The following is a 21,599-nucleotide window of genomic DNA, read 5'->3' as shown; positions in this document are numbered from 1 at the left end:
AAACTTTTTAAAAAGTGAAATAATTATAATATATTTATACTTTATATTCATTAAAAAAATTATAATATATTTAAAATAATATATTAAATTGTTGTTGTTGTTGTTGTTATTTTTATTTTATTTTTATTTACTTTTTAAGTTTTTATTTTTATTTTTTGGCAATGAGAAGTACCTTTTATAATGGCACTACAATTTGAGCGCAATTTCCAAGACTTAAGCCATGCATTCACTGTGAACATCAAAAGATCTCATGTTGCTCTGTAGTGTTTGTGTGAGCTAACTGAATGGCCCTCCACACCGTCATTAAGGGCTGGGAACCACAGGGCCGGTATGTGTCTAATGAAGGCTCCTTATGTGTACTACTTACCTGTAATCAGGCCCGCTGATTTCTCATTGTACGGTCTACTTTAAACCCTCCAGTGTGCACGGCCATACATCATTCCCAGCTCCGTGTGTGTGTGTGTTTGTGGACACTAGGCCTTTCCATCCTGTGTAGGTTTTTATGTATACAGTCAGCAGAAAACGCTCCCATATTACCTGATTATTTTCCTTCGTTATTGCTCTTAATTTTTCAACCTAAAATAAGGTTAGTGAAATAAATAGTGTAATGCAATGTAATTACTGTTTCCTTGGATCCCAGAAGTTCTGTTGGCAAAGAATAATATTTACCTTATTTTTTAATGTTTGAATATGTGCTTGCCTCTTTTCTTTTTAACTCTCCACAGCCATTGGAACCAGTGGCTTCAGCCCAAGACAAACTCACCAGTTCTCTCCCCAGATTTACCCTTCCAAGTAAGGCTTCTTTTATTTTTCTTTAAAAAATAAGCAGCATCCAACTTCATTTGGGCCTTTAATTAGATCCTTCTGCCAGATTCTGGACTCTCCGGCTGCTTTGTTTTCATTGATGTCTGCAGCTTGCGTACTCCAAAATCTGTTGTAATTATTATCTTGCAAAAATTTCCCTCGTGATTTATTTTTCTTTCGCAATGTATATCAGCTGCTTAATGGCTAGATTTTTCTCCGTTTCACAGCTTGGCCAAATATTTATGATTAAGTAGCAGAATCACAGAGAATTTGTCTTTGAGCAAATTTTTCGATATGGGCTTTTGGGTAAAAATACATGTCTCCCTTTTCTCTTACTTTGCTCTCAAATAGCAGACCCTATCCACACATTCTTCCGACTCCTTCCGCCCAAAATATGGCTGCGTACGGACAGACGCAATACACCACAGGAATGCAGCAGGCTGCTGCCTATGGCACGTATCCTCAGCCAGGCCAGCCCTATGGGATTCCAGCTTATGGTAACTGACTCAGTTCTTTCTTTTCTATGCTTTAAAGCTTAGCGATTCAGATTGTGCTTTGCTTTTCACTCAAGCAGATGAACTCCCACCCTAATGAAACATTTACTATATTGTCTGCCCTAATATTAAACTAAATTTATTTTTATTATTTAAAAAAAAAAAAGAAAAAAAAGAAAGAAAAAAAAAGTTTTTTAACATTTAGAATTGTTTTAGAATCTTTTAGAATCTTTTGGTTAAATGTTATAGAATTTTTGGTCATTTTTAAAATGTATTTATTTATTTATTTACTGACAGTGATGGAAATGTGAACAGCTTTATAAACATTTGAATTATTATTATTTTTAGGAATAATATTAAAAGCATTTTTGGCAAATAAAATGCAATAAAAATGCATTTCATGAACAAAATATTTCTACTGGGCAAACATTACCTAAGTAATATTTAGTATTTAGTTTTGTGAGGCATCTCTCACTTTTTGGATATTTCCTTATTTTTTGACAATTATGGCCAATATTTAATGTTTATTCTTCTAATGCATTTAATGGAATTACAAGTCTGCCATTTAATTTTAGCATTTAGCATTTGTAGCATTTTAGGTGTATTCCATTCGACCGTAAGTGGACTGCTAATTGGACTTCACAGGGTTTTCCGCAATCTTAATAGAGATTCCAACCCAAAGGGAGCGAACATGTTCAGTTTGAAGGGTACTGCGAATGGCATAGGAAATAAGGGAACATCGATACATCACTTCACAGGAAATGGAGAGGGAAAATCACCCAACTGTCATTGCACACCGCGGCAAAAGTCAAAACTAACAATGGAGCAGAGCCGTTGAAAGACTTTTTTAAAGGCTCTGCAATAGAAGGGTTCACGTATGCGTTAGATTATTATACAAACTGTATTTATTAGTGCTGTCAAATGATTAATCGCATCCAAAATACGAGTTTTTGTTTACATAAAATATGTGTGTGTGCTATTTATTATGTATATAAAAATACACACACATACAATATATATTTTGAAAATATTTACATGTATATATTTAAATTAATATAATTTATATTATACATAAATATATTTAATATATAAACATAACATATTTTTCTTAAAATACAAACATGCATGTATGTGTATTTATATATACATAATAAATATACACTGTACACACATATATATCATGTAAACAAAACTTTTATTTTGGATGCGATTAATCGCAATTAATCGTTTGACAGCACTAGTGTTTATGAATGGTTATAGCGATGAATGTGACATTTGCATATTGTATTGTATTAATAGGTAAAATAAGTAAAACCGGCAATAAGCAGCTACGGCTCTCTCATTTTATTTACTTTAGCTACCTCAGCAGTGTTTACTATCAGGCTCCACGTGGAAAAGAAAGAATAAGATGAGACCACTACAACAACAGTACAAGTTAAATATTACAAATAAATTTTGACTTTATTTATTAGATACAAAATTGTATATGTATTTAAATTTGAAAGTAAAATAAATTACAATATTTATGTTATATCATAATCTTTGTGATCCTGTCATTGTCATTGTCCTTTTTTGTGACGTTCTAGGGCATTCCAAATGAGCGATTATTGTCAGCGAAGTCCACTTCAACGGATATCCAGTGCTTAGGGAGTAGGGAGCAGTGACCACTGCATAGGGACCCTGTCAATGGGAACGCACATTTTGTCTCATATTTAGCATGTAGCTTTAAGATAAATTTTAAACCTTAGCTAACAACGTGCTGATCACTAAGATTAGGCTAACGCTTACCTCAGCCTTAGTCGCTCCTTTTCCCACCTTCAATCGAAACTTGGGACTCTGCTGACCTTTTGTTTTGCATTTGCAGACTCAGTGTCTCCTTTAGACAGTTACTAATTTTTTGCTAGTTCGACAGATAAGAGAGATATAAAGATTTCAATTCCTCATCTACACACTGTGAGAGCCCAACTCAAGCTAGAAATGTTTTTCCAAGGGTTTGAACGTTATGAAACCTTTGCGAAAATATGCTCAGATAATGTTGTTTAGGTAGAACAATCTCGAAATATGCTCCCGAGAGTTCACGTGTTTGTTTGAGTGGAAGCAAAACGCAAACCTGCATTGGGCCTGATTCAATCTAATCAAAAAACAGGTTTGTTTTAACTCCGACCAGCAAATTCTTGGAAGCCCATGCTGAGTTTGGCACAAACACTTCAATGCAAAGGTCGCTTGAACCACGGCCCAGTGTGAAACAAGCCACCGATTACCTTTTATTCTTGATTGTCATGGAAGGAGTAACACTGAGGATTGTGCATCATGTTGCTCTGGTGTCACTAACTGATTTAGGTCCATTGTGGGCAGGCATCAAGACAGAGGGTGGACTGACCCAGGCTCAGTCTCCAGGCCAGAGCGGCTTCCTCAGCTACAGTTCCAGCTTCTCCACGCCTCAGACGGGACAAGCACCCTACAGTTACCAGATGCAAGGTCAGGAACACCCTCTAATCTTTTCCTCTTCTGCTCTTCCCGGTGGAGTGACAAAATAGAGCCGTGATTCCCCTTCAAAAGAGGACACAATTAATGGCAGACACGGACCAATTCATAACATCCCCGAGCAGATGGTTGTATTGGGTTGTAGTTAGACACAGTCTTTTTTGCATTAGGCCTGAAGAGAACCAACACAGATGGAAAAAATCCCTTTTTCCTCTTTAAGACCAGTCTTTTTCTCCTTTGCGCTCGGCCATGTACTTTCTTAAGTATGTTTGCTTTAGAAGGAACACCCGTGACTCTCGTCTTTGAGGTCAGTTCATGGAAGTCACACTTGCGTACTGGGAATTAAACGTGCATCAGGCAAACTCTCTGCCACCCAGTGTTTTTTGTTGTTTTTTTGAGACATTGTCCCTACTCCAAAACCAACAGTCCTTTTCTGCCGTTCTTTTTCTCCCATCTTTCTCCCTCTAGTGTTTTCCTTCAAGCTTCCAACAGTTAGCGCCGATTTGAGCTCTCTAATCTCCAAATAATGTGTGACAGTAGAAACATCTCCACGTTTTTGAATGCTCTCCAGAGCATCTCACAATAAATAACGTGACATATGTGGTCTGTTGAAGCTTCTTTTCCATGCCTCATAAGTAGAAACTTTCTGCTTCTGCTGATGCTGCCTCAACACCAGGGTTGTAAGTGTTACCCTGTCCCAACCGCAGAAGTTTAAAGGCCTGTTCACACCGTTCAAGTCCAATGAAAGTAAATGTCATGAAAGTATAGAACCCAAAGAATGCATCCAATGGTGTTTGATACCAAATTTTAGTAATTTTAGTTATTAATACATTTTTTACACCTAAAGGACCTTGTTTAGCCTCAAGTTAAAGCCAATGAATGCTTATCACAGTAGGATATTTTGGAGAAATGCATTGTTTCATTTTAATATTTTCCTGTGAATTTTGATATTTTTGTCCTTGAATGGTCCTTGAAGATATAGTTCACCCCAAAAAAATTAAAACCCTCATCTCACTCCAAACTTGTTGGAAAACAAAAGGAGATCATCTTCACACAGTTCTTTTCCAAAAAAACGACAGTTCATGGTGACCATCTCTGTCAAACTTCTTCTTTTTGCCAAAAATAACTGCATACATGTTTGGAATTACATGATGGCAAGTAAATAATGATAGAATTTCCATTTGTAGCATAAAATATCTCTTTAACTGTCATTTCACAATGACACTGCATTGAGTTTGTTGTAAGTCAGAAACTGAGGTGCCTTCAAGTCTTTCCTTCAAAGCCCACACAGCCGTAAACACATTAGCCACTAACTGCAAGAGCAGATGACAGATGACCATTAACCAGGCCAGTCTGTCTCTGTTGGCTTCCTCTCGGTGCCTCATCGATTAGGCAGGTCTTGACTCAGAGGAAGAGACTCAACACGGTAGCCAAATGTAGACCCCCCCATCTATATGATACCAACTGCTGTCCCATAACCCTAGTAGAGCGAGCCTGCACCCAGCTGTCAGAGGGAATACAATTAAATTAATGTTTTTACCCTGCTCTTTCATGTCTAATGGAACGGCGCTGGCTTTCTCTGATCATGATCCAGAAATGTAACACAGAAGGACCTTCCTGGCTTGAAATGTCATCACAGATTGGGTTATCATAAATTGAACAAAATAGTGAGAGAATATGGGAATGTTAACTGATATTATTTCAGATCAAAATTCAGAGTGTCAGTGATCTATCTATCTATCTATCTATCTATCTATCTATCTATCTATCTATCTATCTATCTATCTATCTATCTATCTATCTATCTATCTATCTATCTATCATCTGTCTATCTCAGTGGAAATTTGCATCTCTCTGTGCCAATGAATTGTAAGACTTCTTGATGGCTTCTTGATTTCACTCAGTACATCCAAGTATAAATTAGGAATTAATTATCCAGTTTCACACCTGTTTGAGCTTTGCCTCCTTTTCCATAACCATAATGGCTCTAAAGCACGAGTGGAACCATAGAGCGGCTTCTCTCACTGATTTTCACTCAAAGTAGATGATAATTACAACAACAATTGGGCCTCCCTCCATTCTGCACACCGTGTGAGAGGAGCAGCAGACTGCTTTTTAAAGAAGCCCATCTGGACTTGATCGCTTGCTCCCTAGAGAGGCCTACAAAACTTCTGCTACAAATATTGTGCACTGATGATAGACATAGCCCATGGCAAGAGGACTGATCAAGCACAGCAAATGGACTCCCAATTGGAGAGGCCATAAGGAGAGCCAGTGTCTCGTCTTGAGTGAACTAACTGGAGCAAGACAGAGCGGAGAGGGGGAGGAACGGGGGAGTTTTTGCCCCTGGGAAAAACCAGGCCTCTCCCCAGCATGGAGTCATTCTTTTGGGACCGGAGGGGGTCATGCTTGGCTTTTATGTGGCTCCGGACTCTCTCTGGAGTCAACTGCTTTCCTACGAGTCCTGGCTTTTATGACTTTTTGAACTGTGGATTTAGCTAATTTGTTGTGCATTGGGAGATTCATGCGTCTCACTTTATGTGACGGCTCAAGTCTGGGGAGGAAGTCAACAGCTTTTAGAGCACCTCTTGCTGTTCTTTAAAAACAAGAGATAAAAAGCAAGAAAAAAACAAACTTGCTTGTTGAGCCAGACAGTAGTCCACAAGTAAAGCTGTTGTATGTTTGTCACAGTCTGAGGGGCCTCATTTTCCTGAACACCAGAAGATGAAAGACATTGCTTCTGTTTTTTTTTTTGTTTTTTTTTGCTGAACAAATGTCCAGTTACCCTTTTATATAAACACATTGAGTTAATTTTGTTGTATAGAGATAATTGATGATTCCAGGGTTACCCACAATTTTTAGCAGCATTTATTACAGCTGTTCATTAGTTTATTTCCTGGTTATGTTAGCATAAGAAAACCTCTGAGAAAATGTGCTAAAACTGATTTAGAGGTATATTCTGCATTCAATACATGTTAAGCTCAATCTACAGCATTTGTGGCATAATATTGATTATCACAAAAAGTAGTTTTGACTAGTCCCTCATTTTCTTTAAAAAAAAGCAAAAATCTAGGTTACGCTGAGGCACTTACAATGGAAATGAATGGGGTACATTTTTTGAGGATTTAAAAGTAGAAATGTTAAGTTTTTAAGTTTATAAACTTGTATTAAATTTTCTATTGAAACTTTTATATTATTCCAGCTGTTCAGTTCCTTTGATAATTTCTACGGCAGTGTTGTTATAGTTTACTAAAACAGAAACTAAAACTATTGAAAATTAGTAGTTAAAAAGACACTATTAAAATGTTTTCTTAAAAAAAAAAAAAAAAGCCTGACATTAAAAAAATTGAAAATTTGAATTTTTGCCTTGGCAACTAGCTGAAATAAATATAGTTTAATATGAAATACTAAAATGACTAAAACTAAAACTTACATGTAAATAATATATTAATAAATATACATTAAAAATAAATATAAAGCGAAATAAAATATTATAAATATTATATAACAAATACAAATAAATATATAATAATTGATAAAAGCACATCAAAAATCAAAAACCTTTGAATAAATTGATCCAATTTACCTCCATTCTATGTGTCTCACTGTAACCCTGACTTTTGCTTTTTTTAAAGAATGGCTAAATAAATTTCTGTCGATTGAGCTCAACTTGTACTGCACCCAGAATGTTCTTCTACACCAGTTTTTCAGTCTGCTTGAGAATTCCAATTTGATTTGAGCACCGTGACTCCAAGAAGCACCTCAAAACGCAGCTTACCTCCAGGCTGTCTCGCCCCTATAACTCATGTCATGTATGTTATTAAGTCATTAGATGCTATCTCTCCATAGAGAGATTTAATTACCCAGAAGGTGCTTCTTTGAGCAGCTTGAAAAGAAGACAGATATACATATCCATTGAGGTAGGATGTCAGGTAAAACTCCCTTCCTCTCCCTCCCCCTCATTCCCAACAGTGGCCAAGTGTCTGTCATTTTAAAGGTAGCGATGGATGAAATAATAGACCCAACCCCCTTTCCTCTTTCTTTCCGTCCATCGACCAAGATCCAATCACTGATATGGAGAAAGAAAAGATAAAGCCACTGTTACATCCCACCCACCAACCAACACACACACATGCTCTCTCTCTCTCTCTCTCTCTCTCTCACACACACACACACACACAATCCCTCATGCCCCTATAGTACCTGCAAGGCTTTGTCTTAAATGCCTTTGAGGTGTGTTAGGTCTTGCTTGACTCAACCCCCATCTTCAATTTGAAAATGTCATTTATTTTGAAGGTTATATTACGCTTATCGTCCTCAGAATTACATCATTTGCAAACAAAGCCTCATTTGATTTGATCTTTGTGTGTTTTGCATTGCGATAGCTCATGGTTATGTCTCTTTCTCTCATAGGAGGCAGTTTTACAACAACTTCGGGGCTGTACGCTGGAAGCAATTCCCTCACAAACTCGACTGGATTCAATAGTACACAACAGGTAGCTGTAATCGAATTTCTTTCCCTCACTATCTAGTCTGTTGAAATCACATTTCCTCCATTTGGCACATGCTCCCAGTATTTTTTCCTTCCTCCTGTAAGCCTTTATAGAACATGTGTACGCTCGCATATTACTCACATGATATGAATCACTCTAAATGTCTCGACCACTGTACGCAAGGATTACCTCTTGCTCTTTTCGTGTATGAATTATGCCACGAGTGGAGGAAAAAAGAGTGAAGACAGATCACTGTCCAGATGTAGCGCACAGGAGACATATGTTCACATTTACGTTTTGGAATCTGTGCTGTAAAGTAGCAGCGTTGCGTGCGGCTATCTCACATTACCGCCTTGATGTCTTTCTGCAGGACTACCCCTCCTACCCAGCTTTTGGCCAGAGTCAGTATGCGCAGTATTACAACAGTAGCCCTTACACTTCTCCATACATGACCAGTAACAACACCAGCCCCACCACACCCTCCACCACTGCCACCTACACCCTACAGGAACCTCCATCAGGGATCACCAGCCAGGCCCTCACAGAGCAACCGGCAGGTAAGAAAGCTCAGTTTTAGGAAAAAAAAAAAAAGGTATGGAGGTCCGACAAGAAGTTGCTGCAAAGACAAAATGTGATTGGCTAATTTTGCAATACTAAACCCTGGTGGTGCACTCGAAAATGTCCCAAAGTGCAATTTTGTTTGTTTGTTTTACCTGAATTTTTAATTACTCATTGCAGTGTACTGTTTTAGGATTAAAGGAAATGTCCCTAAACTTAATGAAAAAGAAAATTGGCAGTACTTTTTTCATTACAATATATTGGTACCATGGTTATCGGACTAATTAGATAATTTTTTTAGAAATATAATTTCCAGTATTCTTTACATTTAGATTATCTTGCTGTTATCTAACTGGGTAATAATAAAAATCTCATAAATTATATGAAGAGTTTTAAATATTTATATTTTATAAAAGTATTATAAAGTATATAAATGTCGTTTTTAAATGATTAAATTATTAAAATCAATTGACGAGCAGTTTTCAAAATAATTATATATATATAATGTATATTTATTATTTACATTGTATATTTATAATAATTAGTGTTTTAATAAATATAAATGTGTACAATTATCTATATAATTTATAAGATTTTTATTAGCATTTTCAAAGACTAACCTTAGTCTATAATGTATGTATATTCGAATGTTAATATCAAATAATATCTATTTATTATTGTCCTTAATTTGTGTCATTTATCGATTATCGGCCATAATGTAAATTTAATTATCATCTTATCTGCATCCAGAATTGATATTGCTTTGTTCTATAAACACGAAGTTGATATCCTCATACTGTATTTGATACTATCCACCTTTTTTCCTGAGGAACTGATGAGTGCCGCCATGATGGATTCTAACTTCCGTTTGGGTGCTCTCATGTTCCAGTCTCCATAGAAATTAATTAAACTAAAAATGTGTTAAAATAATGTATGCTCTTATCATTTTGCGTTCAGGAAAATGGTTGATGTTGCCAGTTGTTTAGTCCATTTTTGCTCTTCCTCCTCCAAAACTTTTCTTACATTTGCCTTGTCATGTAATTAGGGAAGGATGGCATAGTGCATAACACCCTCATTGCCATTACTAAAGCTTAAATGGTATCTAGGGTATAAGGAGATCAGATAAACAGCGTGATATTAGAGCATGTGGGCAGCAGCTACAGCACTGAACACTAGATGAGGTAAACGGATCCAGCCACAATGTGAAGGTGAAAGCCTTTTATATTTTCCTCTTTTGATATACTTTTTGCCTTTCTTTTTTCTCCTGCAGGAGAGTACAGTACAATCCACAGTCCATCAACCCCCATTAAAGATTCAGAATCAGATCGATTGCGTCGGGCTTCAGATGGAAAGTCACGTGGCCGGGGAAGGAGGAACAATAACCCATCCCCACCTCCTGACTCTGACCTTGAGGTATTGGAACGCTGCCGCTCTGCAAATGTATCTGGCTGGAATGGCAGCAATAGATTAATTACTATTAAGATACATTTGATTATCTAAAAGTGTCTCTGCTCACTGCTGTACCTTAAAAACAATGCATTTACATGTTTAAGAGTGTGTTTCCATGCTCAATTTTACATGTTACATCATGTAAATGCCCTAAACAGAGTTATTTTGGTAAAAGCTTTGTTTTGCATGTTTTGCACGCTTAGCATGCAAAAGCCTAAATCATCGCTCTGTCAGTTTATTTTGTGTACATGTCACATGTTTTGACATGAAGACGGGGGGGGCAGACGTAAATCTCTTGTAAATAGTTTTCTTTCATTGTTACATTTTGTAATAAGCACATTTACGAAAATTGTCAGCATATGAAGATTTCATTTGCAAAAACAGATAACAGATTTTTTCATTGTGCATTCCAATTAATCTCAATCAAACTGCAGTTGGGTTTTTTTGACTAGGTTAAAAAATAACTAAAACAAACAGCTAACTAACACAATAAAACAATAAAAACATGATAACATAATAAAAAACATGATTTTTTTTGGAAAATTAAAAACAAAAAGAGTTATCTGTTTTTGCTAATAAACTCTTCATACTGACTCACTGGGTTTAAAAAATGTTTTGAATTTAAAAAAAAAAAAAAAGTATATATTTTTACAAAAATTTTGGAGTGTTTTACAAGAAAATACTATTTCAGTTTTTATACTTCTAAATTTTACATTTTATTCAGTGTGTTACTTGAGTCAAAATTGTTTTTACACCAAGAAGTATATATTAGTGCTGTCAAACGATTAATCGTGATTAATCGCATGCAAAATAAAAGTTTTTGTTTACATAGTATATGTGTGTATACTGTGTATATTTATTATGTATATGTAAATACACACACATGCATGTATATATTTAAGAAAAAAATATGTTACTTTTATATATTAAATGTATTTATATATAGTATAAATTATATGAATATAAATATATACAGTACATGTAAATATTTTCAAAATATATGCTGTATGTGTGGGTATTTATATATACATGATAAATATACACAGTACACACACATATATTATGTAAACTATTTTTATTTTTTTGGATGCGATTAATCTCGATTAATCATTTGACAGCATTAGTATATTTAGAAGTTTATTATTTCTATCTCTTCATATAATATTGGAGATGTACAGGTCATGGTCTTTTCATTAACATGACCTGAATCTCTGGAAGGTTTTGGCCCCATTAGCAAGCTGACATCATAGCATGTTAACAAATCTAGTTAATTAGTTTGTTGGTATCGATTGTGTTAATGCATCGGGGGCAGGAGATGGATTGTCCAGTGGTGGTTCTTCCCGCAGTTGCGGGGTGCTATGGTGACCATCAGTGCTGAATATCTACTGATCCCAGGGCGCATGAATCTATTGCACCCTTCTTATTGACAATCAGATCATCTTGCATGCTGAGTGAGCCATTGATTTTGCTCTTTCTTTTCTCAGCGCGTGTTCATTTGGGATTTGGATGAAACAATCATCGTTTTCCATTCCTTGCTCACGGGATCTTACGCCAACAGATTCGGAAGGGTAAGTTATGTATTTTAAATGCAAACACAGCCAAATATTGCGGCAAAGTTTAGAACAATACACAGAAAGAGGGCCTGTTTGGGTACACCGTCCAGCTTCGAGGAACTCAGAGTTCAGTGTAATTGTTTCTTTTTTTAATAAGATCGTCGAGGCCTCGCAGGCATTCAGCTCGGCCTGCAGCTGTCCGAGTTATGTGGCTGGAACAGGCATGGATTACAAACCAGTTGCACTGAGAATGTCCATTGACACTTCTTAAGGGTTTTTTGTCCTTCAGAAATGGTTCATTGTTAAGTTTAATTAAATGTTTGCCTTAACTGCCCTTTCAATGGGGTTAATGTATTATAGCTTAAGTTGATCAAAGTTGAGAAACATTGTCTTTAGTTTTTTATTATCATCAATGTTGAAAACAGGTGTGCTGCTTTATATTTTGTGGAAACCATTATACATGTTTTTGAAGAGTTATTAGATTAATAGAAAGTTGAATAGAACCGAGTTTATTTGAAATAGAAATCTTTTGTAACATTATTAATGTCTTATGGTCACTTTTGATGCATTCAATGCATGCTTGCTGAATAAAAGTATTAATTTCTTACTGTCCCCAGACATTTGGGTAGTGTATATAAAATAATTTTATTATACAAAATGTGTACAAAAATATATATATAAATGATATTTTTGTGTGAGAGTGGATAACATTTTGTCTTTATTTATGGGATAATTTAATTAAGGCATAATGCCAAATTTAGGTTCAAAAGGGTTATGAACATGCAATAAGAACTAGTTTACTTCTGTGGTTGTTGTATTTGTTATTTTATATAAACCGTCATAAGCTATATTCGAACTTTCAAAACAAACAATTTGGGAAATACGTTGATCTGCAATTCTCAGGCTTCGTCAATGATCTCATGGCTTTATTTAACTCGCTCAACCGTTGGTTCAATTCACCAAATTATAATTTCACCAAAAAAAAAAACTAAATCTGAGTTCAACATGCGTGTGTTTTTAAACCCTCTTTGTGTCCGAAGAATGTAGAAAGCTGCTTCCTTGTTTGAGGGAATAAATCACAGACTTGGCATTTTTTGGCTGAGCTTCTTGAAGGGTTTTTTCTTTGTGGTGAGTGTAGATGACAGCAGTGCTCGGATGTCAGTGGAACGAGGCCCGGCGGCTGGTTTGTTCTCTTTGTTCCTCAGGCAGGGTGTTTGATGGGGGTGGTGTTTTGTTATAAGGGTGAGGGAGCCCTGGCCCTCGACCCTGCACTGTTTATTTACTTTATCTCGGCTGAGCATGCTGGGTAAAGAAGCGAAACTCTGAGAGCGCCTCAGCCGTGTCCACTCTCTCTCTCTCACACACACACTTAAACTGAGCCGTCGGTGCAGCAACGTCTGATTTTAAGGTCCTAACCAATCTTAAAGTTCTTACATTCGAAAGTTTGGAGTCAGTAAGATTTATTTTTTTATGGAAATAATTTAATACTTTTATTCAGCAAGTATACATTAAATTGATCAAAATTGGCAGTAAAGATATTTATAATGTTACAAAATATTTATATTTGAAATAAATGCTGTTCTTTTGAACTTTCTATTTACCAAAGAAACCTGAAAAAAAAAAAATGATTCCTCAAAAATATTAAATATCACTGTACTGAACTGTTTAATAGGGCCTATTATAAATAAAAATTATAAATACACTCACCACAAAAAAATGATTCCACAAAAATATTAAATATCACAACTGTTTAATAGGGCCTATTATATATAAAAATTAAATAAAGTAAATTAAATTAAAACGTATTACGGTTTCAGCAAATTAGAATGTAAGAATTCTGGAAAAAAAGTATCATGTTTTCAACACTGAAAATAATTTAGCACCAAATCAGCATATTAGAAAAATAAATAAATAAATAAAATAAAAAGTATCATGGTTTCAGTATATTAGAATGAAAGAATTTTGAAAAAAATATATATATCATGGTTTCCACAAAAATATTAGGCTGCACAACAGTTTTTTCAACACTGAAAATTATTTAACACCAAATCAGCATATTATAAAAAAATTAAAATAAAAAAAGTATCATGGTTTCAGTATATTATAATAAAAGAATTTTGAAAAAAAAAAATAATAAAAAAAAAAAAAATATATATATATATATATATATATATATATATATATCATGGTTTCCACAAAAATATTAGGCTGCAGGACTGTTTTTAACACTGAAAATAACTGAGCATCAAATCAGCATATTAGAATGAAAAAATAAAAAAAATAAAATTCTGGGTTGAAAAAAAATAAATAAATAAAATAAAATAAAAAAGTATCATGGTTTCAGCATATTAGAATGAAAGAATTCTGAGAAAGAAAAAAAAAAAAGTATCATGGTTTCCACAAAAATATTAAGCTGTACAACTGTTTTCAACACTGAAAATAATAAGAAATGTTTCTTAAGCGCTAAATCGTTCTTTGTCCTCCTCTCTGCTGTCGAAATCTGATTACACGTTGCCCTTCCACCAGAAATATGCGTATCCCATCTACCCTGCAACATCGCAAACCGCATAATGCTCTCTTAAATCATATCAGCACACTCATCTCAAACCCTTACATTAAAAACCAAGGTGCTTCACGTTTCTCCGATATGAGGCGTAGATGACATAAACAGTAAGAAAACCCAGCGAAATGCATTTCTTCCAGCGAAACCGTTGAGGAAGAGCTCTATAAATAGAGCCGTGTTGGAGCGCTCACTGCTGTGGTTATCAGTTATCCTAATTGGCATCAGGGCAGCTCGCTCCCATAAAGCTGATGGTTCGGGCCAGCTGTGTGGCCGTCAGCCCTGGAGGGAAAGCTTGCGGGGTGAGGGGTTTCAGAGGGGAGGACTTGGCGCCCTTCGGGTGGCGCTGATGTGTGGGGACAGGTGGCAGTGAGAGCAGAAGACCCTCTGGCACTCCGGCCTGCTTGTATTCTTAACTCTCCCGCTGAATGATTGTTTAGATTTAATTGGAGAGGATTCGTCGGGCCAGAGAAGTGCACTTTGCATACCTCTCACCACCAAACCTGCTTTTATTAACTGTCAGATACATACGCAGGTGTTTATATTAAGTCCACTGACTGGCAGGCTCAAAATAGATGGGAGGGGAGGACTGTTCAGACGTGTTGGAGAAGCACTTAACAAAGAAATAACCTATTTTTTTGATTAGGCTATATATTTAAAAGCTTCTTTTATAATTAAAAGTAACACGAGAACAACTCAAAAGTGTATATGAACTGTGAAATTATTGATCACTTTTTTCATTAACCCTCATGTTCTTATTCTCAGTCTGAGAGACTCCTTGACTCTTTTAATAGCTCAGAAAACATACTTAACATTGAAGTATCAGGTTGATGACTTCCTGCACTCATGAGAACTGATTATATAATTTTAACTTGTTAACATGCATCGCCATGAAATATATTATTTTGGTTTGGGGTTTTGGAGACCTCAGATATAAACAAAGAATAATTGCAATGGATTTTCACATGCAAAAAAAAATTATAAATGCATGCCTGACAATTTCTATTGTTTTAATTTTATTAATTTTTTACTAATGTGTGTTTTTGTTTTTGTTTTTTTGTGAGGTCCATAAAATCTGGAGTTCCTGTTGTTACTATAATGTATAAAATTGACATTTCACACTTAATACATTTGATTGATACATGATAATTATATAATTGGAGTCTCTGAGAGTCAATCTCAACAGAACATGTGGGTTAATGTTTAAAAGTGTGAGGTCAGTAAGATTTTTTTTTTTAAAGAAATTAATAATTTATAATTAAATTAATAATCATTCAGCAACGATGTATAAAATTTAGCAAAAGCGACAGTAAAGACATTTATAAGGTTACAAAAGATTTTATTTTAAATACATGCTGTTCTTTTGAACTTTCCATTCATCAAAGATTCCTCAAAAAAAAAAAAAGCTGGTTTCCACAAAAATATTAAGCTGTTTTTAACATTGATGATAAAAAATGTTTCTTGAGCGCCAAATCAGCATATCAGAAAGATTTCTAAAGGATCATGTGACACTGAAGACTGGAGTAATGGCTGATGAAAATTCAGCTTTGCCATCACAGGAATAAATAACATTTTAAAGCATATTTAAATAGAAAACAGTTATTTTAAATTGTAGTAATATTTCACAATATTACACTTTTGCTGTCTTTTCAGCTTTGATGAGCAAAAGAGATTGTACTGTGTATGAACAGAAAAAATAAAATAAATAAATAAATATATATATATATATATATATACACACTGTAAAAAGTGAAAGTTGACTTAACTTAAAAAAATTTAGGAAACCTGTTGCCTTAAAATTATTAAGTACATAATAATTAAAAAAAAAAAAAAGTTAAGTGAACTTGACAATTCAATTAACTTATTTTTTTAATTATCATTTGCTTAAAAATTAAGGCAATAGGTTTCCTCAGTTTTTTTAAGTTAAGTCAACTTATTACTTTTTACAGTGTATATATATATCTGTGTACCGTCATAAATATACTAATTTGTAGATTATACTCAGTTTGCTTGAGTATGCTTAATAACCTCATCAGTTTCTTTGCTGGTGTTCTGTTCTTCTTGTGAGGTTTCCCCTCCCGCTGTCCGCAGTTAAAACATTTTCATTGTTGAGTGTGACATGTAATCAGCAAAAAGCTCAGGCGTTTCTTCAGGTGGCTTTAAGCTCTAATCCCTGTAGCAGAGCTCTCTGACTCAGCACGGCTGTACAGACACTGGAATAAATCCCCTCCTTTGCTTTCCTCTCTCATTCGCACACTTGCTTTATCCTCTTAATGAACAACGAGAGAGCAGCCACTGATTAGAAAAATAAGCCTGTGTGGAATGAAGATTACAAAAGATGATTTTAAATCGAATGCTAGTCTAAATATCCATTTATTAACTCTGCTGCCTTGTATTGAGCTCGTGCTACAGCGTTTCTTTGTTTCAACACTGCGAACTGTCACTCCTAAATATTTGTAGTTCAGTTGAAATGAGAAAATTGACAATATATATATGTGCAAAGGTAAGTCTGTAATCATGAAAAGGTGTAATTTTGTAATGAGCTTCCTTAATGAGTGTTGACTAGGTATTAAAGAGAAAAACACACTGCAAATGATTCATTAACTATTTAGAGAGCAGTCGCTCCCATCTTTGTGTCAGCTCAAACACAACGCGAGATCGCCATTACTGCCAGTATTGCATTACGGTGGAAACTGAATACATTGAATACATTTTAAAAAAGAGTCCATTATATTTTAAGTGAGTAATCCATTTTGATTACTGCCAGTGCACAGGTTTAAACATCACTTGCTAAAGCAGTTTTGTGTAGGAAAATGTGCATCTTCCTGTTTCTAGAAGTTTCTATTAAATTCCCAACTTCAGCCTTTCACAAATAGTTGGAAAATGCTTTATCTGATGTGAGAAGATTGTTTGGGGGAAATGGGGGTGAAATGCATCAGTAGTAATGTGTAGAAAGATGATCTTGGCTCTGAGGTATGTGGACAGTGATATATTTATGATGACACCTTGACCTCAAGCTCATTTAAACTCATAACGCATCTGAGATTGGGTTTTACTGCCTACAGAGTGTAAAATTATGCCCTGCTTCTTTTTTAGACAAAAATTATGTTTTAAATTTTTGAACCATGTTGAATTGCCTTAGACAGAGGTATGTTTTATAATATATAAAGTATGTATTATGTTCTATCTATCTATCTATCTATCTATCTATCTATCTATCTATCTATCAAAGTCATATGTATATCTAAATGTTACATATTTATATATTATCCAAAGTAATTATGGAAAAATGTGTAATATATAATATAGAAAATCTATGAAAGTTTCAGCCATTTATATATTCAAATTGTATGTTTCTATTAAATATATATATATTATATTCTATTATATTATAAAATTATGTGCATTATTATATGTAATATAATATGAAACATTTTATAAAATATTATTAAATATAAAATATTTTTAAATTAAATATAAATTGTATAAAGTAAATATAGAAAACTTGTTAACCACAGCTAAAGATACTATTGTATTATTACTGATTCTGAACTTCTGATATTAGGCCTGCCTATACAGTATATTCTTTATTTTTATATAGAAAGGATAATAATTATTGGGTGTTTTATTTATTTTTATTTATTTTTTGGGGTGTGTGTTTTTCAGGATCCACCAACGTCAGTGTCGTTGGGACTAAGAATGGAAGAGATGATCTTCAACTTGGCCGACACACATTTCTTCTTCAACGACTTGGAAGTAAGTCCAGAACTTTCTGAGACTTTGGGGGATTCACGTTTTTTTGCGGTCACCGTATCTGTCTTCACCCCCTGTAAAGCTTATTGCAAGTCCTCTAATACGGTGATTACTTCTACAGCTTGCTTTCTTAGCGGCCATATTTAAAACCCAGCCCCAAGATGTGAATAAGTCACAACAGAGTGTATACATTACATTACGAGCACAAGAGCAGTCCATTAAAGTTTAAGCCATAGCATCAACAACCATTTAATAGCAGGGTGCCTATTTCTCGCTAACGTCCCTCAGTGGTGAAGTATTACCTCGGAGCCCATGGGACACTATGAATTTTACATGCGCTGTCAGTCTCCCCGGCCTGCGCCCACCACCAGCCCCCTCCCTTCCCTGCCGCCCAGGCCAATTTGTCAGCTTCTAATATTTCTGTATGTGCTCTGACTGTCTGCATGTCATGCTGTGTGCTCGGTGTCTCTGTCCGCTCCGGCCGCAGACTCTCAGTCACGGTCTGAAAGCGGCTGCTCTGCCCACTCTGCCTGATTCATGTCGGATCAGTGTAAAATCTGCCCCCGGGGGCAGTTACTGAGAGGGTATCTAGGTGTCTGTCTGCCCCGCTTGGTGAGGGGTGAAAACGAGACCAGTAGGGTCACTTCTGCTCGTGATTGGCAGCGCTTCCGCGTGTTCATAGCAGTGAAGTTCAGTTTGTGTTGCTCGAGCTAGCACTTCATTTAGTGAATTGAACAGATCAGAGATATGTCTTGTTAAAATAGCTTCAGGTCCGAAAATGTGGACTGTGAAATAATTCAACAAATCCACAACCCCTTAAAAGCGTTGTGTTAGAAAAAATGTTACTCACTGGAAATCTATTAAATTAATCAGTTGATTCGGTTCAGACTAAACTGTTCTGAATGATTCGTTCACAAAAAGAATAGATATCATTTTTGATATGCAAAATTATCAACATGATCTAAACTTTGCTGAAAAACCTGTTGTCTGATTGGTAGTTTATACTTTTTTAGCAAGTAAAAGGCCTTTTAATATAATTGCTTTATTATGTATTTTTGCTGTGATTTTTTTAGATAATGTATTTTTGCTGTGAATTTTTTCCACATTTTTATAAGGTAAATATAACTATTATATAGTTAGAAATATTTCAAGTTGAACACTTGCTGGACTGAAGCAACTTATGTTAACTTGATTATCCATACATAATCTTTCTTTTCTTTTTGAGAAAAATCATGTTAACATGTATATGATAACATTTATTTATTTATTTTAAATTTTTTCTCTGTCATCACTGTATTAAATTGCATTATTTGATTTGCCTGCCCACAATTAAAACTACAGAACTTTGAACATAAAACTAAGCATCTAAAAATCGTCTTACTAAGACATATCATTGGCGATATAGAGTAACACCTGATATATTTATTCATTTAATATAAGTAGTCTGGTTTTAAAAGTCATAATTAATTTACATTACAAGCTATCATAATTTCAAACTTTCTTACTTTTTGGCCATATAAATATCAGCAGCTACACCAAATTGTATATATTTTTTTTTTTTTATTCGTCTTCCTTGAGTTTGAGCTCCATTTTCTCACTACGTAATATACAGTATAAGCGATAAAAGCCCGATTTATCAAATATCAAAAGTGTTAATTGAACAACCATGGGGGGAAAAAATCTATTTTTCTGAATATTATTATTTTATATGTCAGGCTTTACAGGGTTAAAGTCACTGATTCCAGTTTCAGTAGAAGATTATCAGTGAATAATAATACTAAAAAAATAATAATAATAAATCAGTCACAAAGCAATCATTTGACTCACATGTACAACTTTTATGATTCTTTGCCTCCTTTTTGAAATCTTCAGTCCAAATTCATTTCAATTGCATAAAAAAGAGCAGCTTGAACATTCTTCACAATATCTTCTTTTGTGTTCCACTGAAGAATTAAAGTCGTATGGGTTTGAAAGGACATTTTATTTTATTTATTTAATTCATTATTTGACAGGGACAATAGACAGTCAGAAAACTGCCCCAGAATTAGCTACAGAGCTAAATTTCATCTGCAGGACAGATGTTTGTTTATAATTTTAATTGTTTATAAAATAATTTGTACTACTATGTACTTGCATCAAAAAATAAGTACAATGTACTTATTGTGTTCATATTGTATTTCAAACCACTTTTGCTGCTATGGGATATGATTCAGGTTAGTGACAGGTTTGGTGGTACGGGTAGGTTTAAGTGTGGGTTAAGGTGTAAGGGATGGGTCAATAGTGTAATTATAAATGTAATTACAGATGTAATTACATATAGGTATTTTTAAATATACAAGTACAATGTAAAAACATGTATGTACACAATAAGTGCTTTGTATCAAATTATTAATTTCAATGTAAGTTACCTGATATAAAGTGGGACCAAGAATATACATTTTTGACTAAACCATGCTTTTAAGTAGCACACTTTGCGGACCAGATCTAACCGAGCCCACTGAACCCACCCGAGCCCAGACACCGCTGGCGAGCCGCTTTCCCTCATCCCCAGAACCCGACACCACTGACCCATTGATTTTCCTCTGTGTCCTGCTTGTGGCTGACCCCGCAGAGGAGGAAATGTTTTGTTTGATACTTAAGTGTGAGGAGAACTGTTGCGAGCCTGCCAAGTCTCATTAGTCAACGGCCTCGCTCTGCTTTTGCTGCCACGAGAACCAGGGAGAAAGAAAATGTTTGTGCTGCCCGAGACATTCGAGTGACGGGGAGATTCCAATCGCACTCATCTTGATCAAAGTTAATTGGCAGCAATTGGCTGTTAAATATTTCCTTATGTTTGGCTACACTAAATTGTGCCCGCTGCACTTTGTATAATGGATATGCCCCCCCCCGTCATTTAAAAAAAAAATATGACAGTTTTGTGACAAAGCTTAAATGTGGCTTTTTCAAAACATCTGTCCCGTATTTTGATTTCTTTTCATGTGTTTAAACCGCTCGCGTATGATTCAGCTGTCGAGGCATCTTGTAAAATGATTGGATTGTGCAATGCGCAGTTTTTCCTTTCTGCTATATCTCAGCATCGGAATTATTACATTTCGTTTTGACACTTTAAAGCTAAGGACGTTTCTGTTAAAACGACAATTGCATGCAATAGCAGAAAACTTACTTTAAACCGTAACAGAATGTTTTCTTTGAACTAAAGGGGGTGTTTAGAAGGACAGACCAAAATTGTGGAGAATTTTAAGCTGTAAATAATACCACAGCAGATATGTATTTGAGACCTTGAAGAAATGCACATGCTCGGTCTAATTTAGTCAAAGCCATAAAGGGATTTCCCTCTGGCTTTGCACATACAAATGCCTAATGGTGATTGGTGATTGTCAACTGTGTAACTTACACAAATGTGCAAAGGACAGCCGGCACAGTCCAGAAATACACCATCAGCCTCTTAGCG

General features: G+C 35.1%; 1 protein-coding gene across 12 annotated transcripts in view; it reads left to right on the top strand.

Annotated features, from left to right (window-relative positions):
• Nucleotides 1-21,599, top strand: part of eya1 (EYA transcriptional coactivator and phosphatase 1) — an 88,528-nt gene that overhangs the window by 52,409 nt on the left and 14,520 nt on the right. For 7 of the 12 annotated variants that reach the window (XM_058765812.1, XM_058765819.1, XM_058765815.1 and 4 more), the window contains 8 exons: nt 726-792; nt 1,156-1,301; nt 3,639-3,776; nt 8,196-8,278; nt 8,646-8,832; nt 10,104-10,246; nt 11,767-11,850; nt 18,062-18,151. In XM_058765812.1, coding sequence (XP_058621795.1) covers nt 726-792; nt 1,156-1,301; nt 3,639-3,776; nt 8,196-8,278; nt 8,646-8,832; nt 10,104-10,246; nt 11,767-11,850; nt 18,062-18,151 — 938 coding nt within the window. The remainder of the gene's footprint in view (nt 1-725; nt 793-1,155; nt 1,302-3,638; nt 3,777-8,195; nt 8,279-8,645; nt 8,833-10,103; nt 10,247-11,766; nt 11,851-18,061; nt 18,152-21,599) is intronic. The other 5 variants (XM_058765820.1, XM_058765813.1, XM_058765817.1 and 2 more) reach the window with 3 other exon arrangements.

Source organism: Onychostoma macrolepis, chromosome 24 (genome assembly GCF_012432095.1).
Source record: "Onychostoma macrolepis isolate SWU-2019 chromosome 24, ASM1243209v1, whole genome shotgun sequence".
NCBI classification, from domain to species: domain Eukaryota; kingdom Metazoa; phylum Chordata; class Actinopteri; order Cypriniformes; family Cyprinidae; genus Onychostoma; species Onychostoma macrolepis.
Note: the sequence above shows the minus strand (reverse complement) of the source record. Positions and strands in the feature narration are given on the sequence as shown.